The 20,102-nt window shown below is 41.1% G+C and overlaps 1 protein-coding gene and 1 pseudogene across 1 annotated transcript; one reads left to right on the top strand and one right to left on the bottom strand.

Moving 5' to 3' along the window:
- Nucleotides 1–7,163: 7,163 nt before the first annotated feature.
- Nucleotides 7,164–7,649, top strand: LOC112170729. The gene has a single exon (XM_024308039.1). The coding sequence runs from the start codon at nucleotides 7,164–7,166 to the stop codon at nucleotides 7,647–7,649; it is 486 nt and encodes a 161-aa protein (XP_024163807.1).
- Nucleotides 7,650–13,548: 5,899 nt separating this feature from the next.
- Nucleotides 13,549–14,313, bottom strand: LOC112170728 (annotated as a pseudogene).
- Nucleotides 14,314–20,102: the final 5,789 nt, after the last annotated feature.

The following is a 20,102-nucleotide window of genomic DNA, read 5'->3' as shown; positions in this document are numbered from 1 at the left end:
CGCTTACGAGATAAAATAAATTTGGGCCAACAAAGTGGGCTAAATAACTAATTTATGGGTAGTAATATTGTTCATACAAATTAATGGGCCTAATATTAGAGGCCTAAAAGTCCCCGGCCTGCATGAGTTAAGCGGAGAAAAAGTTCATCCAGGCGAAAGCTAGCATCAGCGGCCTGTTGGGCTGCTGCACGAGCTTGGGCCAGGTCATGGGTCAGCGTCTCGAAAGCGGCAAGGGGCTGCTCTAATTGAGGTTCCACATGGGCAAGCCTAGCCGTCACATCAGTTAATTGGGCCTGAAGATCCTGGATTTGGGTCCGCAGGTGGTTTCTCTCGAGAGTCAGATCCCTGATGAGAGTAGCTCGGTCACCCAAGAAATCGCGCACAGTATCCGTCTGTTGAGCAAGAGTCTGGTAGTGTGTCTCAGTCTGCCTGGCTTGCACAGTCGTGACCGCCCTCTCATTGAGCCCTTGGGGGAGATCCTGCAGCAGCTGGTCAACCTCTTGAAATTGGTCTTCAGTGATAGCCCCCTCGCCGAGAAGTACCCTCAGATACTCCAAAACTCTTGCGGGCGCGCCAGGGATCAGAATATCAAGACCCAAGAGGCGACGAAGGCCTTCTCTGGCATCATCTATGACCCCAGGAGGGGTCACTTCGAGCACACGAGCTAGCCGTTCTAAAGTGGACGGAGGCGGTTGCTCAGCGACAGGAGGGGCCTCAAGAGGCTCCACAAAAGGTACTGCCTCTGGCAATGTCTAAGGGTTTTCTCCTACTTCCCCGGCTTCAATGGCTTGGGGGGCAAGCTCCTGACCAACTATATCGAGGACAGGTTCAGCAGGATTCTCGACCACTATCTCTCCGGTTATGTCAGCCACTTCCTCGCTCGGAATAGCATTTGGGTCCTAGAAGGAGGCATTGACAGAACAACCAAGCCAGGGGTTAATGATAAAACATTTTGTTAAGAGAGGTACCTCTTCAACAGGTGGCTCGCGAAGAATTGATGTTGGCACAGGTTCCTGGGCAACCTCACCAGACGCTGGAACTGAGTCAGGCGCTGCTTGTCCAAGAAGGAAGGATGCAGTTGGTTGCTCATGGGAGGTGTCTGGGAGCGACATTCTTTCTGCAGCCTCAGGCGAGCTGTCATCTATAACCTGTATTGGGACCAGAACCAACTGCATATTGTTTGCAGCATCAACTGGAGAGGGAGGATTATTAGAACCATTTGGCTCTTGGACTTGCGAACCAGACACACCTTCGCCAGCAGTGGAGGATCCTTCCCCAACTTGCCTTGATAACCTACGACGAACCTGCAGAGGAGGAGCGTTATAGGATCATACATAACAAAACAAAACGTCATGGCTCATGTTAGATGAGTATTACCAGTCGATCAGCGACTGGTTCATCTTCTGCCCATGGATCAGTCTGGAGATCAGCGCAACTGCGTTTTTGGGCTAAAGCGGCAGCAATCTGTCGAGATTAAAGTAGCTTCAAAATAAGCTTCGAAGAAGATGTCAGAATTATGAGATTTCAAGACCAGAGCATTACTGTTTGTGGGTCATCATCGTCAGAGAAAGAGTTTTCGACTTCAGGCTCCGTCGCTATCGTTTTTTTCTTCGCGGCCTGACCAGTGGCCGGAGAAGTATTAACTGCACGACCGCCAGAGGGTGGCGCATTTCCCTGATGCAACAAAGCGTGAGTCAGAAGGGGAAAAGCAGATACAAAGTAAAAAAAAAAATATATATATATATATAAGACAATTACTTCTTGGGGAGGCTCACGAATAACGATCCCAGCCTAGACCGGGTGCGGGGCTCACGCGGGTCACAGAGCCGGCTCAGGTAGCAGAGGTCGCGCCTCATCTTCAGGAAAGCGAGCAAGTAACTCGGTATCAGCATCATAAGGATATCTCAGCTCTTCAAAAATGGTCGCGAAGAGCTCGTCATCCCTTTGTCCCCAGCAGTTGACCGAAACTTCTGACCACCATGGACCACAATCTTCAGCAGTCCCATCCACGGGGACGATGTTATTAGCCCAGTCAGGGAGATCAACCAGCACAAGCATGCTTTGTACTGGCGGAGGCCCAGTCAAGGGGCCAATTCTGCGCCAAGAAGTGTTGTAGTTCCAAGCATCATAGAGGGGGAATGGCACTAGTTGGATAAGGCCAAACTGGCGAGCGAAGTGGTTGGGAGCGTAGAGCTCATAACTGTGTTCATCAGATGCAAGCCTAATGTCTGAACAAGAGATCGCGCGGCGAAAAGCCAGGCGCGCGCGATCACTATAATTAGGAGCCCCAGGAAGGAACCCATTTGCAAGAGGGGTGGGGAATCTCCTATTGAGTACTAAGTCGCAGTAAGGCATTTCTTGCAGGAGGTACAAATATGAGAAACACTCAGAATAGGGTGGGGATGTGTACCTCGCCTCACGACAAATCCATTGACCAAGAAGGGCGTCAACCGGTGGTAGCGATGAAATATCGTCGCGGCGGAAGAATGGAAAGTAAGTTTGACTCCAGAAATCAAGGATCCAAAAAGGGCCAGAAATGCTAGTCTCGAAAGGATGCATGGTGGCCTGGTATAGAGTACGGTAGAGGGCACCCAACACTGATTGTCCTAACCCCACACGGTGGCCGTTATAGAGGGCTGTGGCCAGGAAAGTCCAAGGACCAGTAGGCTTATTGGCGGAGATACAGAAGATGAACTTGCAGAGCCAATACTCCAGAAAAGCAATGCCACCAGTCGCGTTGTGTTCTTTGTGGTAATAGGCCAGCCACCGTGGATAGGAGCTGCTATGAACGCTCCGATCAGTTTGGGCCATGGTTTATGAGAAGTTGTCAGAATCGAATTCGCCATGCAGATAGGGTTCTCCATCGATGGGCAATCCAGTAATGGTAAGAATATCCAATAATGTAACACTCATTTGGCCAAATTGGAAATCAAAGGTGTTGGTGGCAGTATTCCAAAAGTAAAGGAAGGCAGCGAGTGGCGAACGGTTGCCACCGCGAGGAAGGCGAAAGCATAAATGGATGGTTTGGGTAATACCTGCTGCGTTCCAGTGAGCCAGATCTCGCGGTCGAGCTTCGCGATACCAAGAAAGCTCTGTCGCGCTGATCGAGGATGGCTAGTACCCTATTTTCGCTTGATGTTTTTGCACACCCCAACTGCTGAAATCTCCAGGGATCCTTCGGAGCACTGGAATGGGTCGATGGATAGGCAGGCCGTAGAGGGCGATGGCGTCGTCTGGAATGGAATCTCGCGGTGCCGGGCCCAGTCTGACATGTTGATTTGGGAGCCTGAGAAGCAGTGGTCTCTGGATATTGGTATGGAGATGACAGCAGAGACCAATTCCGGTTCCCCAAGAGCGAGCAGTTTTCTCGTTGAGTTCTTCCTCTTGATCGATAACTATTTTCTTTGGAGGAGCCATTTCTGGGTTTCTGTAAGGAGGATTGTTTGGGACAAAGAGTTTCTGGGTTTTAGGAGATTGAAGAGTTTCTGATGTGACAGGTTTGGAGTGGCTGCGGGATTTAAATAAAAGATTTTGTAAGGGAAACGATGCGACAAAAAGACGTTTTGCCAAGCGAATAGACGCAACCCTCATTAATGATATCGTTTCGGTCATCAGACACGTCATTTTAGTCCCCATTAATCAGTTACATTCTTGCGGGCCCGATTTCGGGGCCTGGGGGGCAATGTTTGAGCCAAAAAGTAATTTTGGCAAGATCCTTTAGTGGATTTAGCATAGTAGGCCAATACATGCGGCCCAAAAATAAGTCTACTTGGAATTGGGTTACAGCTTCGCCCATTCCGAAGCCCATAAGGAAAACGAGCCCTTATTGGAGTCAGGTAGCGGAGATTGAATAGGAAACTGCAATTAATAATCCTTCTATGGCAAGGAACAGTCAAAACCCTAGGTATAAATACCAGGTTTTAAGGACAAATCAAAGGACAACTCTCAAATCAATCAATCCCTCGGATTATCAAGCCTCCCGGGAGTAAACCTTCAACTTCGTTGAAACCCGGCGACCGTGCTTCCAGTCCTAGTCTCTCCAAGAGCTGACTGTTAGTGCTACTGCCACCGATACTACCAGCGAAGCAAGGGTAACGCCCTCGCAACCCCCGCGAAGCTAAAGTCACGCTTTAGCAAACCCTGTGCTTTCTCCAAACTTCCCAGTGATTGCTCTGCTCAACCTCTAATGCTGAGTATCGATTCGGTGACGCGAAGAGATCACAACCAAAGCCCTTATCCGTAAGGCAAGAAGTCCTTTCTCGGAAGGCAGGAAAAAAGCCTTGTGACGAGGTTGGTGCTCTCCTCGTCCACAACACTTGATCAAGAAGTCAGGTCAAGGGACGCCCCGACGACTGCACCCCACGGTGCTGGCATGCTTGCGCATTCAAAAGAGACAGTTTGTACCGCACTGATTTCCGTGTCAAACAGAGTCAAAGGGTTGAATTTTTATTCGTTGAGTTTCTCCAAAAACTTCCTTCACGAAAATCGTAGAGCGTGTCAATATGAGTTCATGGATGTGCGAAACGGGAAAATCAGAGTTTGTACGAGAAAGTTATAGTTAGCGGAAGTTATTTTTATTTTTGGAAATTTTAGTATAAATAAGGAAATTCCTGAAATACCTTCACAAAATCCAAAACTTTCCTTTTTTGGCAAATTCTAGAAAATTCCAAAAACCCATTCTCTTTCAACTTTCCGATTGACCTGACCCGAACCCGGATTGAGGACCAGACTTTTCCGGCGAACTCCAGCTAACCCAGGTAACGACACCTTACCCAGATTTCTTCCTCTCCTCCGTCCAGTCCTCTCTACGGTAGTGGCTTGCACTGATTCTCACACACAGTAGGGCATCGAAAAGGCGAAGATTGGAAGCGGTAGACCCGATCAGTTCTCCGATCTCCGGCGACTGCTGGACTTGAAACCGCTCTTGTTTTTCTTGTGGAAGTGTCCTCGTTCGATCCTTGGTGGTGGTTTTGATCGATTCTCAGTGTAGAGCTGCAACTCAAGGTGAACAGGGATTCTCGGCTTGCGGCAGTGATCTAGGCCAAGTTGGACTTCGCTCCAGGTATTAAAGTTGATCCTCATAGTGTAAACTCCATTTTGGACAGTTGGATCAAGCTGGTTTGGAGTTTGGCACGGCCCGATGTGTGCGGTGCAGTGCAGTTGCTTGTGGCGGCCCGTTCGACCATGTCTTGGGCAGTTTCTTACTCTATTATCATCTACTCGTCTATACGAGCAGTTTGATATATGATATGTAACTTTTGGAGATCGTATGACCATGTTAGGGTATTTTTGGTGTTTTCGATTTGCTCGGTTTTTAATCCATGAGGATCCAACCGTTGGATCGACTTGTCGTTTTGACTTATCAATCATAGAACTATAGAAGTATTCCGGAGACTTTGGATAGTCTCGGATTTGGCGTTACTTTCAGGGTTTTAGTTCAAATGGGGGTTCGAACTTTAATCGCTTTGTGTTTCGTGTACTGAGATGAGACCGTATGTGATTAGGTACTTGATAGAGTGTGTTCGGTACTTTATCTCGGCTGTAAGAGAAGACACAACGGGATTCAGATGTGAGCAAATCTCACGAGGTTCATTTATGAACGGAGTTGCTTTATTATTCGGAATTGTTGATAAAGTGTGAAATCGTTTTCAGAAATAAATATTTGTTTTAAATCATATGAACTTGATCGTCTACCGTTCATGGGTAAGTTAAAAATGAAGGTTTACTATAAAAATAATTTTTCACGAGTTTTGCGAATTGTGAACTATAGTTGGTAGTAGTGGCATTCCTGAGTGGATAACCACGTATATATATTTACGTGAAATATATATCAATTGATAGTGTGACATTGTGAGAAGTATGATAATTGTGATTCTATTCTGATTATTGTTTTGAGCATTTACTATTTTCGGGAATGCAATATATCATGCAATTATTGGTTTATATTGTGTTGGAAGAGTACCTTGAGTTGAGTACAAAATTTTGAGTCATGTGGACTTTTTAAATGTTTCAGTCTGAGGACCTATTGTCACAGTGGAGTTGAGTGCAACATTTTGAGTCAAATGGACTTTTTAAAGGTTTCGGTCTGAGGACCTATTGTCACATTGGTGATTGAGGCAAGGAAATCGGAAACCATGCCTTTGACTGGGCGCGTGGTTACGATCAGTTAGAGTTTTAATCTGTCTGCTAATGTACTGCTTGGGGGATAACTTCGTGTTATCGTTCTCATGAGTACATGTTTGTAAAAGAGAGTTTCGGGTGTTTCTTTCTTTTATTGTCCATGAGGGATATGGGTTGTATTTAAAAGGTTGGAGTTTTACTTGAGTTGAAAGGGAGATTTCTTGGCTTTAGCATGAGTTGTTTGATTTCCTTATTTATTTTCCTTTTTCATTTCTATTGTTTGATTTTAATGTAATCTCCTAAACTAAACAATATGCATGGATTACTATGATTTTTATTGTTTGAATTTAATTTAGGGAAAAAAATACAAACAGTACCCAACTTATGGCCCACTATTAATTTCTATACCCAAGTTTCTGAAACTATCACAATGGTACCTGAAATTCCTAATCCGACCCAACATTCATACACGCCGTTCATGACGACGTTAATTGTGCCATAGTTTAAGGGATATTTTGGTTACTTCATTCACTCAGATTTTTTTTAATATTTTTTTTCTTCTCTCAATTTTTTTTTTCTTTTCTTCTGGTGATTTCACCAGGCCTCTCGACCTTCCTACTTTACTCCTCCTCTCTTTCTGTTGTCTGCTGTCTGTTGGCTTTCTCTTTCTTTGCCAAAAGAAATCCATTTCTCCTTCATCTTCTCTATCCCTTCTGAAACTAGCAGCCTACCTCTCCGTCATAACCACCGCCACCGCCACTACCACCGTCATCATCAAAATCTCTTTACAGCCCCAGAAGAAAAGAAGAGGTATCCCCACATATCCATTCATAATTCAATTGGAAATTTTATCTTGATTAATTAATCAACTAGGCATAAGAACTTAACAAATTTTAGTGGTCAAATACTAGATCAATATGCAACAAGTCGGGAAGAGAGAGAGAGAGAGAGAGAGAACAAATCGGGAAGATAGAGAAAGAGAGGCAAAGATACAGAGAGAGGAAGAGAGCAAAGGGACTCAAAAAGAGAGCAAATTTCACTGTATGGCCTGCACAATTGACTTCCGCTGCCTAGACGAAGGCTTCGGTGGCAAAACCTACAAGCGCAAGTGGAACCCCGAAGCCGCCGCCGACGACGAAGATGCTGCCATGGAAATCGACGCAGCCTACCCACGTCCGGCGAAGCGATCCGCGGTGTCCTCCTCGGACAATCCGGACAAACAAGTCTTTGGCCGGCCGAGCTACGACGTCGTGATCGCAGGGAAGGTCTCAGGGCGGAAGTGGAAGCAGCCGCGGAAGCAGAGGTCATCGGCGATTCAGGTGAGCCGGAAGGGGACGACGTTTGAGGAGAGGGAGAAGAACAAGTCGGTGAAGAAGGCGTACAAGGAGAGAATGGCGGAGCTGAAGGGGGTGATTAAGAGGAACAAGGAGGAGAAGAGGAGGAAGAGCCTGAGGGAGAAGAAGAAGAAGGAGAATATTCTCAAGACTTGGACCAAGCTGCAGATTATTTCCAAAAAAAGGGCTAGGTAAGTAAATGACGCAAATACCCATCAAATACTCCACGTGGCACACGGGTTAACACCGTCATGGACGGCAGGTACATATGTTGGGTCGGGCGAGATATTTGGGGTACCATTGTGATAGTTTTGAAAACTTGGGTACAGAAATTCGGAGTCGGCCATAGGTTAGGTACTGTTTGTATTTTTTTCCCTTTAATTTAATCTCCTAAACTAAACAATATGCAGGGATTACTATGACTTCTATTGTTTGATTTTAATGTAATCTCCTGAACTAAACTATATGCAAGGATTACTATGGTTTTGGATTGTATGCTTTTTGGTGATCTCCTGAATTAATTTTCTACATAGGGATTACTGGTATTATTTAGTTTAATTTGTGAGTGCAATTGTGGTTAAGACTCGTAGTGAGTTGCATGAGAAATAGTTTGTCATGTCATTATGGTGATAAATGCTTCCTGTTGAGAGGAAATAAAAGTGATTTCTTGAATTTGTTGTTAAGATTTCAAATGATTTGGTTTGTCACGGTGGTGACATGTGTTTTACTTAAAAAGAAAAGGATTTGATTTTGAAATAATCATTGAGTTGATTTGTTGTCCTTGAGTTGGAAAGATGTTTTGTGGTTATTTGGGTTTACTCACACAAGCTTGCAAAAGCTTAACAGGTTTGTTGTTTCAACCCGGTGCACTATTCCATGGTGTAGGGGTTATTGTGCAGGTTGGAGTAACTAGTAACTGTCGTGAAGCTGAGGTTTAGTTGCTGTCGTAGCTTGGATGTAGAAGTACTTTGGTTTTAGTCTTCCGTTGTGTAGTGAGTTTGATGGGTGTGTTTACTCATTGAATTGTTATTCAATTTAATTTGTAGACTCTTTGGTAATGTAATATGTAACTCTAAAGAACAAGTCGGTATTGACATTGTGAGTTCGATTGGTTTTGTTGCATAGTTTAAATGAAAAAATTTCTGAGTGTTCTTTTTGAGCTTGTTAGGTTATCGAGTCTCAGATTCAAATTTCTTTATGCGAAATTCGGGGCGTGACAGTATTATTGGACATCAAAGGCAAAATCTGAGAATTATTAATTTACTGAGTTCTGAGGATATATTTTCCTCTTCCAACTTATTGGGAGGTTAAATGACCGGGCATTAGGGTTTATGCTCGGATCTTTTATATTGTACTACTTGTTATGACTCGTAGTCCTTACAAATTTGATAGCTCTAATCCTAGCAACTTTTCCAACAGTATCAACTTTTTCCAACAGATATCATCAGCAAGATGAGCACTAGATTTTAGGTATATATCTTCTCTGTATGCAAAACTTATTAATATATAGGGAAAATTTCACAAATGGTCACTCAACTATGACTCATTCGACACTTTGGTCACTAAAGTTTCAAATATATCTCACTTTGATCACTCAACTATTACATTGTCAATCACTTAAGTCACTCTGTTAATTTTTTTCATTAAAAAAAATTATAAAAAATACACTTTGGATGACTTAAGTGATTGACAGTATGATAATTGAGTGACCAAAGTGATATATTTGAAACTTCAGTTATCAAAATGTCGAATGAGTCATAGTTGAGTGACCATTTGTGAAATTCTTCCTAATATATATATATATATATATATATATGCATGGTCGTTAAGATTTTAATTGCAGTACTGTACATACGCAGTGGTAGCATGTCAACATTCCACTTCGGGACATGAAAAAAGATCAACGATATAAACCTCTTTTTGTTACACCTTTTCTGGCCTTTCTCGTCTCTTCTTCTGCCGAATTAATACAAAAATTGGGGATATACAGGAAGCTTAGGTAATATTATTTAGAAAGATACCTGCTCAATCATGCTTCATATGGGACAGTGAAGTCTCCTCTAGTCAACCGTCAACCACTAACATCTTAAAGGACAGGTCTCAATTCTACAAATTATTCATGGAGGTTTTTACATGCCCCACTATATATGCTTCGTGACTCACCCTCAACAATCAACAGCACCATGAGAGGATGCCCTAAATAACGGCACATTAGCCACAGTACGAATTGTCATCTTGGATTGATTTTGAGCATTTTTCATCGATGTGAGAAACGAGTACGTGGTGTTCCAAATAGAAAGCCTTCTGACTTATTATATGCAACTTTATATGACATGTCTTACCATGTATTCAACTAAAAAATAGTCATGCGTTTAGGGTAAGATGAAATATATATACATGTGCTACACTCAACTTAAGAATTCTTATTTTAAAGTTGAGATAGAGTTTATAGTTACTCGGAACAATAAAGTTGGGATACAAGAAACAGAATTAGAATAGAGGTGGCCTTATGAAAACCTCATCCGATGAACTCATGATACCATTTTCAGAGCCGGACCTGACGTGAGGCCCATGACTCCATGAGTCAGCCGTCTCAGGTCTAATATCTCGTCGGGCCTATTTTTTTTTTTTTTGTATTTAAAAAAATTATTAAGTAAATAAAATGTAAGTCTTTTATTAGAGAGACTTCTTCTTTGTGAGCTTTTATTTGTAAATATACTTCTGGCTATTTTTTTTCTTTTCTATAATAAATGTAGGCCCATTTTTATTTTTCGCCTCAACCCTCAAAATCTCAAGTCCGGACCTAACCATTCTCGACAAGGCGAAAGATCGTACCCCTTATCCCAGGCTCCCAGCTAGCAATTCATTACAGGAGATCAATAACAAGCATCAACTAGATAAAACAGCAACGATAAATTAACCTCAACAAGAATGTGGAACCAAATAAGAAGGTCCAACTCCATCATATATACTGATCGCAAACTTTGCAGCACTAATTAAGTGATGTACCGGTTTTCAAAAAATAAAAATTAAGTGATGTATGTACTGTTTTCATCGATGATATGTATAAATTGGAAACAAAATTATTGAAGTAACAATTGAATCGATCAATCTTGTGATCAGAACATGTTTTTCTCAAACCATATAGGCTTATAGTGATTGACTGCGATACTTTTATATACGGGGTCGTTCACGCGTGAGACACACAAAAGATTGGTAAATAGATCACTCAAATTAGACAAGACTCCACCACTCTGGAAAGTAGTGGAGCAATGTTCATGATTGGGATTGTTGAATCTCGATGAAATTAAGGCGACGAAATAATGCAATCATTGCTTTGGCGAACGGAAACAAAACCTAGCACAGACTGAACCTTGGATCGATTAATGAAATGCCCTAGCCACCTATCATATATGCAATCTGTTACCTATGTATAAGAGGCTAAGTACAAAACCCTCAACAAGTCCACGAACCATGAGCACTTTAAATTAAGGTACAATTCACATTGAAAATCATTTTTGATAGATTTTATGTGCAGATCGGTGAGAAAATCTTACAACCTACTAAAAACTAATGGATCTCATGATTTTTCTCAACGCCACAAATAATTTTTTTTTTTTTTTTTTCTGTCTAAACCTTTATTTTTTGATAATTTCATTCATTTATCTATGGTCAGAAAGCACGTACATCAAATGCTGTCTTACACCACAATCATAAATGGTATAAACTACCAGACAAAGGACAGGTGACCCTCACTGTTAACACATTCGCTCACTTATTTAGCCTAACCACAAGAAAGAAAATCCTCCCTACCAACTTCCCATGAAGTAGTAATCTAGCCGCCTAGAGACCTCAATTGGTGTACAACTAGAGAAACTAAGATGAAAGTAGTAGAAGACTCTAGTATTAGGCAAGGAAACCTGGAAACGCCTAAAGCTTTCCCTTGCCCTTGTCGCTAGGGCTGGGATCAATACCAGTAACTGCAAGGTAAGAGAGTCATAAAGCAGCGATATTCGACTTCTTACTAGGGCGATGATTCTTGTTCCTATGCCCAAGTAGCTTGCCCGACTTCTTCTTCAACATCACCAGAGTGACATCCATCCAGGTACAAAGGAGATGAGCCTTGAAGGCCGTAGGGTTGACCGGTCGGCAGGTCAGAGGCTTCCCAATCAGAAAAGATTTGGAAGACCGACGAACAAAGCCGCCACCAATTCTCCACAGATCAAGAGCACTATCTCCCTCTGCAAGCGCAAGGGAGGCAGCACAGCTAGCGGTGATAGCATCAATGGAGGCCATGTGGCTGAGTGAGGGTTGAGGGTGAGAGACGTAGAGAAGAAATCTAGGAGAAGAGGAGGCGAGGGCGCCGTAGAGAGCTAGGGTGAGAGCGAAAATCTCTCCTAGGGTTTTTTTGGGTTGTAGTCAGGCCTTTCTGTCTAAACCTTTAAAAAGTAACAAGTATAGAGAAATGTACGTGGTTTTTAAAGATGATCTTGATCAAGTACTTTTTTTTTTTCGAGAGCTTATTTAAACTATTGCTACATTAAAGTCTTTTTCTCATCTCAAAAGTATAATAAAAGACTGCCAATTAGTTGGCGACACTATAAGTCAGTCTTTTGTCGAACTCCATTTGTTTCAATTAACGATGCTTCTGATGAAGTAACACGAGTAATGTCCTAGCCCCAAATTTGCCAAGACATACTATTGCAGTGAGTTCCCTTAGTAGAGTTATCAACTATTGTAATAGCAGCACTATAACTGCAAACACCAGACAATGCCATTGTTCCTGAGAAGATTGCAAACTAGATATTTCTCAAAGCCATAACTAAACAAGAAGATCATAGACGGTTAAAAGGAAGGTGAGTCAAGTTTTGTGAAAATACTAGGATGAATGTTTTTTGGGTATCAGGGATTGATAGTAAGGTTGCTATCCTGACCTATACTGATAACTGTTTCGCAATGGAGACAATAATTTCATGCAAAAGCTCTCTACCCTTGAACACATATTTTCAGAATATATGGAGGAAAAAGATTCCTACTCAATCAAAGTTTCTAACCTAATTGACTCCTATTAGGAAAAAATCTTTTAAGAAAAGATTGTCAATTAAAATAAAACGATTCTAAATCAATTAGGACTGATACACTTAAATGGTACGAATTAACCAGCTGAAAAATATCTTTGTAAAATAAATTTAAATAACAAAAAGATACTTTCCAAAAAATGTCGACCTAAAACCCATGACAGATGTATTGCAATCCCAGTGCATATGCAGGCACATGAAATGCATTTACCTGAGACCTCTCTGAGATCAGTATCGACGTCCTTTTTCATCTTCTACAGAATGAAATGAGATGGTATACTTCACTTGCATTGTATGGGAATGCCAACAATGATCAACACATACAAAATCTTGTACTTACATTTTGTGTGAAATGACAAGTAGGTGACTGAATTTTGTGAAAGACCAAACGAGAGGTGAGTAAAACTTTGCGTGATATACGTACAATATGCTCTTGCTTACAAAAATTTGTGTTAAGCCAAGTCATGAACCGAAATGGTTTTTGATGTAGGACGAGAATGCCCATTCTCGTCCTAATGATGTAGGACGAGAATGGGCCCAGTTTAGCCGGAAAACCATAAAAGTAAAGAAGGGGCATATAATCAAGAAGAGTGATTGGAAAATAGGTAACTCACGCGTAATTAGGTTATGATACAATCGGAAGTACCCTGGGTTTACAAGCAATAAACCCTAAAAAGATAAATCTGGAGTCCACCAAAGAATTTGAGAAAAATCTCTCATTTTATTAAGAGCTAAATACTTGTTACTACCCTATAGTTTAGATCCGGAATCAATTCAGTCCTTGAACTTTCAATTTCATCAAAAACACCCATGTGTTATAAAATCTCGTCTAATAGGTCCTTCCGTTAATCATCCGTCAACTGAAGCCGTTAACTCGCTGACGAGGCATGCCATGTCAGATCATGTGGGCCCTACCTATCAGGAAAAATTCCAAACTTTTTCCCTGTCTCTATTCCACCTCCAGATCCAGCGTTGTCCTCCATAGCTGCAGGGGTTGAGAAATTGCGTCTCTTTTCTCAGCACGACGTCGTGGGTGCGGATAAGCCTGCAATAATTAAACAGATCGAGAAAGGAATTGAAGCTGTAATTGTCTTTAGCAAATATCTGGGCCACGAAGAACCCGTAAGTTCGTTTTTGTTGGCGTCTGAGAGGACTGAGAAATGTAAGCAATTAATGGGAGGGTCGTCGATGGTGACCGCATGAAAGTGGTCGCTGAGCATCGGGTATTAATCAAAGCTGGTACTGGAGTGTCGGAGCTTGTCTCCGTATATGGATTGAGTGATGATGAGCTTGGTGTTGGAGGCCTTGAATTGCTTGAAGATTTCAGAGGCGATGTAGAAGGGGTTGGTGGTAGTTGCGATGGGGCCGATCATGGAAGCTCCCATGAATGCGAAGGTGAGCTAGGCACAGTTTGGGAGGAGGATCATGATCACATCGCCTTTGGTGATGCCAAGCTTGGAGAGGCCGGCTCTGGTCTTTTGGGAAATGAGGTGGGTTTCTAAAAAGGTATAGGTTTTTCCGATGGAGCCGACGATGAGACAGGGTCGTTCGGAGAAGTTGGAGATGTTTTTGAAGCAGTAGGTGTGGAGAGGTAGGTGGTTGGAGATGGTGGGAAGGTCCGAAAGCTTAGATTTGAAGACATGATCATGATGAATGATGGTTGGCTGCTGTTTCTCCGGTTGGGTCTGAGAGGCGAAAATGATGTCGGAGATGAGAGTGGGAGAGATTTCCGGCGTCTCTACAACAACAAAGTTGTTGTTGTTAGAGGCAATGGATATCATGGTGTGTTGTCAATTGAAGCTGTTATCCATTAATCTTATCTGAAATTGTGTTCATAAGATTGATTTACCTAGTTCTCGTGTTGTTGTTGTTAGAGGCACTGGATATCATGGTATGTTGTCAATTGAAACAGTTATCCATTAATCTTATTTGAAATTGTGTTCATAAGATTGATTTACCCAGTTCTCGATCTTTAACAGGGAAGAGTTAGTGTTGCTGATATCATCGGCTTCAACGGTTCAGAAATGATATTTCAAAACCAGATGGTAGGTACAAGATATTCAACAATTACGACCTCTTGAACTGGGAAAATCAATCTTACCTTAATCCAAAGAGACGCAATTTCTCAACCCCCTGCAGCCATGGAGAACAGCGCTGGATCTGGAGGTGGATTAGAGGCATGGGCAAGTTTGGAATTTTTCCTAATAGGTGGGGCCCACAGGATCTGGCATGCCTCGTCAGCGAGTTAACGGTTTCAGTTGACGAATGATTAACAGAAGGACCTATTAGATGAGATTTTATAACATAGGGGTGTTTTTGATGAAATTGAAACTTCAAGGACTGAATTGATTTCGGACCTAAACTACAGGTACGTAGTAACTAGTATTTAGCCCTTTTATTAAATTTGATATGATAAACTGATTCTAATACAAAGCATGATGGTGCTTATATAGGCATTCAAAACCTAAAATCATAATCTAACAAGAAATCCTCAAGAATCCAAATTTAAAAGGAAACTAAGAACCTAAAAATAATAGAATCCTAAAACAAATGTAAGACTAGCCTAAAAATATTAAATCCCAAATCGGAAAACTAAAACGATATATTTTGGCATAAATCTAATAGGGCTCACTAAAGTGAGTCTTGAAGATCTCGTTGTTTCCATTCCAGAAATGTATCACGCGTTTCAAACGAACATTCTGGCCAAAAGTTGATCTCAATCTGATTCACAATTAAGACTTGACTTTTTGCACGAGTAACCCGAAAAGTCCAAAACCAAATCTTTTTGAATATTCCAGCAGCTAGTAACCTCATTACGCGTGAGTTACCTATTTTCCAATCACTCTTCTTGATTCTACACTGCTTCTTTACTTTTATGGTTTTCCGGCTAAATTGGGCTCATTCTCGTCCTACATCATTCTCCTTCACTATGAAAGAACTCACCCTCGAGTTCCTCTTGAATAAAAGACAAGAATAGATAGACAAGAAACCCGATAAACAATTAGACACTTGAACCTGAGGTTTATTGGTCTGATCTTCTGCATACTCTGATGGCACAATCATGAACCCAACGCAAAAGATGAGTTTGTCATATGCGTTTTGACTCTCATATGCAGCTTTACTGCCTTAGTAGATTCTTCTCAGTTCTCAAGGTTACATTCTTGAATGACATTTGGTTTTGAATGATTTATTTGAAGCTCCTAGACTTCGTCATTATTAATAACCATGTCTACCTAAGCAATTGCATCTTTAACCTCTTCTTGGTCATCATGGGTGATTTCTTGCTGAGCTTCTTCCATTAGAAATTCTTCTGGCTTTTCTTCAAATGAACTATTAATCTCAACAGGCAAAGAAAACTTGGACTCTAAGTTCTTCTCAAAAACCTTAGGAGGATAATTCTTGATCGAAAAATCTCTAGGCATAAATTTTTCTGTAAGAAGACCTTTCATTTTGTGCCATGTCCGAACACGCTCTTTTTCCTTGCCTCTGACAATAACTCTGCAACTGATCCCACCAATAAGTAGCATCTTTTTTCAACTTTCGAGAAACCATCTTAGCCTGCTTGTGTTCTTGAACCTCCATGATCTCAAAGAATCTATCCACTTCAACCTGCCAATCCAGAAAATCCTCCACGCTCATGTGACCAGAAAAGTAAGGAATATCAGCATTGGTTATGAGATCCTCATAATCATAATTAATATCACCTCCACCACCACGTGGTGCTCTAGCACGTTGTCCTTCTCCGCCTCTGTTAAAGTTGTTGTTGTTGTTGTTCCTTCCTTCCAACAACCCATGAAATTCTGCCATTTGAGCGTTCACGGCAGCGAACATCTGAGCGGTAAGGGCATCCAAATCCGCTCTTGTAACTGGAGCACATTCATCAACCATTGCTACAAAGGTAAATAAAAGAGACATGAAAGACCTGCTCTGATACCACCTGATGGAGTTGGAAGTACCCTGAGTTTACAAGCAATAAACCCTAAAAAGATAAATTTGGAGTCCACTAGAGAATTTGAGAAAAATCTCTCATTTTATTAAATTTGATATGATAAATTGATTCTAATACAAAGCATGATGGTGCTTATATAGCCATCCAAAACCTAAAATCATAATCTAACAAGAAATCCTAAAGAATCCAAATTTAAAAGGAAACTAAGAACCTAAAAATAATAGAATCCAAAAACAAATGTAAGACTAGCCTAAAAATATTAAATCCCAAATTGGAAAATTAAAACGATATATTTTGGCATAAATATGATAGGGCTCACTAAAGTGAGTCTTGAAGATCTCGTCATTCCTATTCCAGAAATGCATCATGTGTTTCAAACGGACATTCTGGCCAAAAGTTGATCTCAATCTATTCACAATTAAGACCTGACTTTTTGCACGAGTAACCCGAAAATTCCAAAACCAAATCTTCTTGAATATTTTAGCAGCTAGTAACCTCATTACGCGTGAGTTACCTATTTTCCAATCACTTTTCTTGATTCTACGCCGCTTCTTTACTTTTATGGTTTTCCGGCTAAACTGGGCCAATTCTCGTCCTACATCAGTTTTCCCTTAACATGCAATGATCTCGAGCAGTCAAGCCCCATGGTCACGTAATCTAACTTGCTTGCAAATGACCTTTGTATGTGTACCTTGTATGCTACGGCTTTAAATTTTTTCGTAGCCAATTTACTTGCTCAAATCTTAGTAAATCATTAAGTTGGATCCATGCGCTAATTTTGCAAGTCTAGCCAAGTTAAGTTTGATGCCATTTCAACAATTTATGGGTATGCTTCTAAGGCACGCTGCAGCAATGCTTTCTTTAAGATATTCGTTAACACAATGTTGATGTTGGTCTTCATTTTGCACTCACAAATTAAAACCAACCTAAACACTCAAAACAAGGTTTACAAGATGACTCAAAGTTACTAAAAATTAATTGTACACTATTAGTTTCTAGTAGTTTTATGTGTAATAAAGCATGAAAATTGTGAATATTGGAGGCTTACATCATCTTTAAGATCTTCTCTCTCATTATGTAGAAAATGAATCATTTATATAAAAGTATATGTACCCTTTCAAATGGTAAGATACATTTTCATTTGTACCATTTGACTTTGGTCATATTACTTTACTCAGACAAACTCAAAATGTGCTAACACAAATGACATCTTTTGATTTCTTTAAATAAAAATTATCTTTTGAAAATTTCTCCAAAACCACGTTATCTTATGATTTTCACAACTGAATTAACTTTCTTTTTTTTTGGGCAATCGAAAAAATTTATTAAATAAAAAAAATAGAGCCTAAGGGGTGGACATGAAGTCAAAACCCCTTAAAAGAGACAACAAAACCAAAAGGCTACTAAAACATAAGCAAGAATAATCAGAGCCGATTGCGTCAATCAAAAATCAAGATGCACAACGGGTGTCCAATTACAGGCAAGGTAAGGGTCTCGTAAATTTTTTCTCGTCTTCAATTTTTTCTTTTGAGACTTTGGGGAGAGACTTGAGAAGATTCTCATCTTCTAGAGTTGCTTCACCAAAGTCTCTCCCCAAAGTCTCAAAAGAACTCATCCTCTCAGCCTAGGCATATGTAATCTCTAGGCATATGTATGATCAACTAGTGTTCGTCAACATCACTTTGGAATGAGAGTAGTCCGAAGTTGAGGATCCACATAATCAAATTATCTTTACTAAGAGTACCGTGATGTAGTTTTTTTTTTTTTTTTTTATAGAAATTTCATGAAATTAATTAGTGATTACAATTAGGGGCGGATCCACATAGAGCCCAGCTTGGGCACTTGCCTAGACTGGATTTTTGATTTTTCATTGATTTGGTGTAGGCAAGGGATGTGAAAGTGGCAAAAATAGGGCAAAATAAGGTGAATTAGGGAAGAAAATGGCATAAATTAGACAAAATCAAGGCAAAAAAAGGGCAAAACTAAGGCAAAATCTTCATAATTGCCTCCAAAATCTGCAGCTTCTCTCTAATTTTCCTCCTTTCCCCTCTTGCCATTGACTTGCCTTACCTGAAAAAAAATTCTGGATCCGCCCCTGATTACAATAACTTAAAATGACATCTCTAATACATTCGGGAGCAACAACAAACCAACTTTGACTCTCATTTGAGTTCAAAGCATGATTTGTGAGTACATGAGCTAGTGCGTTAACTTCACGAGGTACATGAACTAATCTAAACTGAGGGTTTCTACTCATAATCTCTTTCAGCTCGGCAAGAAGCATGCCCAAGTTTGATAAATCAAAATGTTGCTGCACCATAGCTTGAACTAACAGCAAACAATCAAATTCAAACATGACTATCATATCTCAAGCCCTCAGACAAGGCGTTCAATTCTGCATGAAAGGGAGATGTCATGAGTTGCACAAAGGGTCTAACAGCCCCGGCCTTAAACTGACCATGTTCATCTCAGATAAGAACCCTGCTGCCCCCTCTACGGCTCGTAGCCAAAAAGGCTCCATCACATTACATTTAAGCCATCCAGCTGCAGGCCTGACCTATGACTGTTGCCGGCGTCTCAATTGCACCTTCATTGGGCGATTCATTCGCTTTGGTAAACTCCTGCAACCAACCCAAACTAAGCATGGCAGCCTCAATTGGTCTTTGCTTCTTATTATCTCAGACTTGGCTGTTTCTATTCTTCCATATAGACCATAAGATCATAAGAAACCTAGCAAAAGCTTCCTCTGTCAAAAACTGACGCCATACGTAGTAAATGCTCTCTACTTAAAGCGCCGTTGACATAAAAGTTCAAAAAGCTAGTATATGCATTAAGAAGAGTACTAGTCACCAACTCAAAAAAACGCGCGTGTGTGTGCGTGTATCAAGAAGAGCAGTCACCAACTCGAAAAACAACGCACACGGTACACCATAACAAAGCATTGTGCCCAAAGGGCATAGGGTGTCAAAAAATCATGACTAAGCATATGGAGAACAAACATTATGCTAGAGCGCAATGAACAGTAACGTGTAAGTGGTTTTACCATTTTACCCCTCTATTCCAATCAAATTACACTCATTTACCCCTGGTCTGTAGGTTTGCTGTACGTTTTATCTCCCTTATGTCTCTGTTCCACCGCTTCGTCGACGACTCGACGCAGACAGAAAGAGAGAGCAAAGATATCTGTTCCACCGCAAAGAGAGGCTTTGGGTTGTTTACTTGAGAGAGAGAGAGAGAGAGAGAAAGAGAGAAGAAGGAAACAGGGGAAGAAGGGAGATCGAGAAGGAAACAGGTTATTTGCTGTATTGATGGTTATTATTTGTAGGACAGTAAAAGAGGATTTCTCTACTAATGGCGGAACGGGATGTCTAAAAACCGTAAGCAGAAGCCCTCTCGTAAGTGGTTTGTAACTACAAGCATGTGGCTCAGTGGTGCAGAGGCTTTGGGAACTGATGCAGTTCCTGGCTTTTTGCCTGCTGACACCATTGCGGAAAAGAAGAGTGATGAAGAATTGGCTGTTCCTGCTGATGAGGATCAGAATTCATGCGCGTTATGTGGAGAGCCTTTTGATGATTTTTATGGTGATGAGACAGAGGAGTGGATGTATAAAGGTGCTGTGTA

The sequence above is a fragment of the Rosa chinensis genome, chromosome 6 (genome assembly GCF_002994745.2).
Source record: "Rosa chinensis cultivar Old Blush chromosome 6, RchiOBHm-V2, whole genome shotgun sequence".
NCBI classification, from domain to species: domain Eukaryota; kingdom Viridiplantae; phylum Streptophyta; class Magnoliopsida; order Rosales; family Rosaceae; genus Rosa; species Rosa chinensis.
Note: the sequence above shows the minus strand (reverse complement) of the source record. Positions and strands in the feature narration are given on the sequence as shown.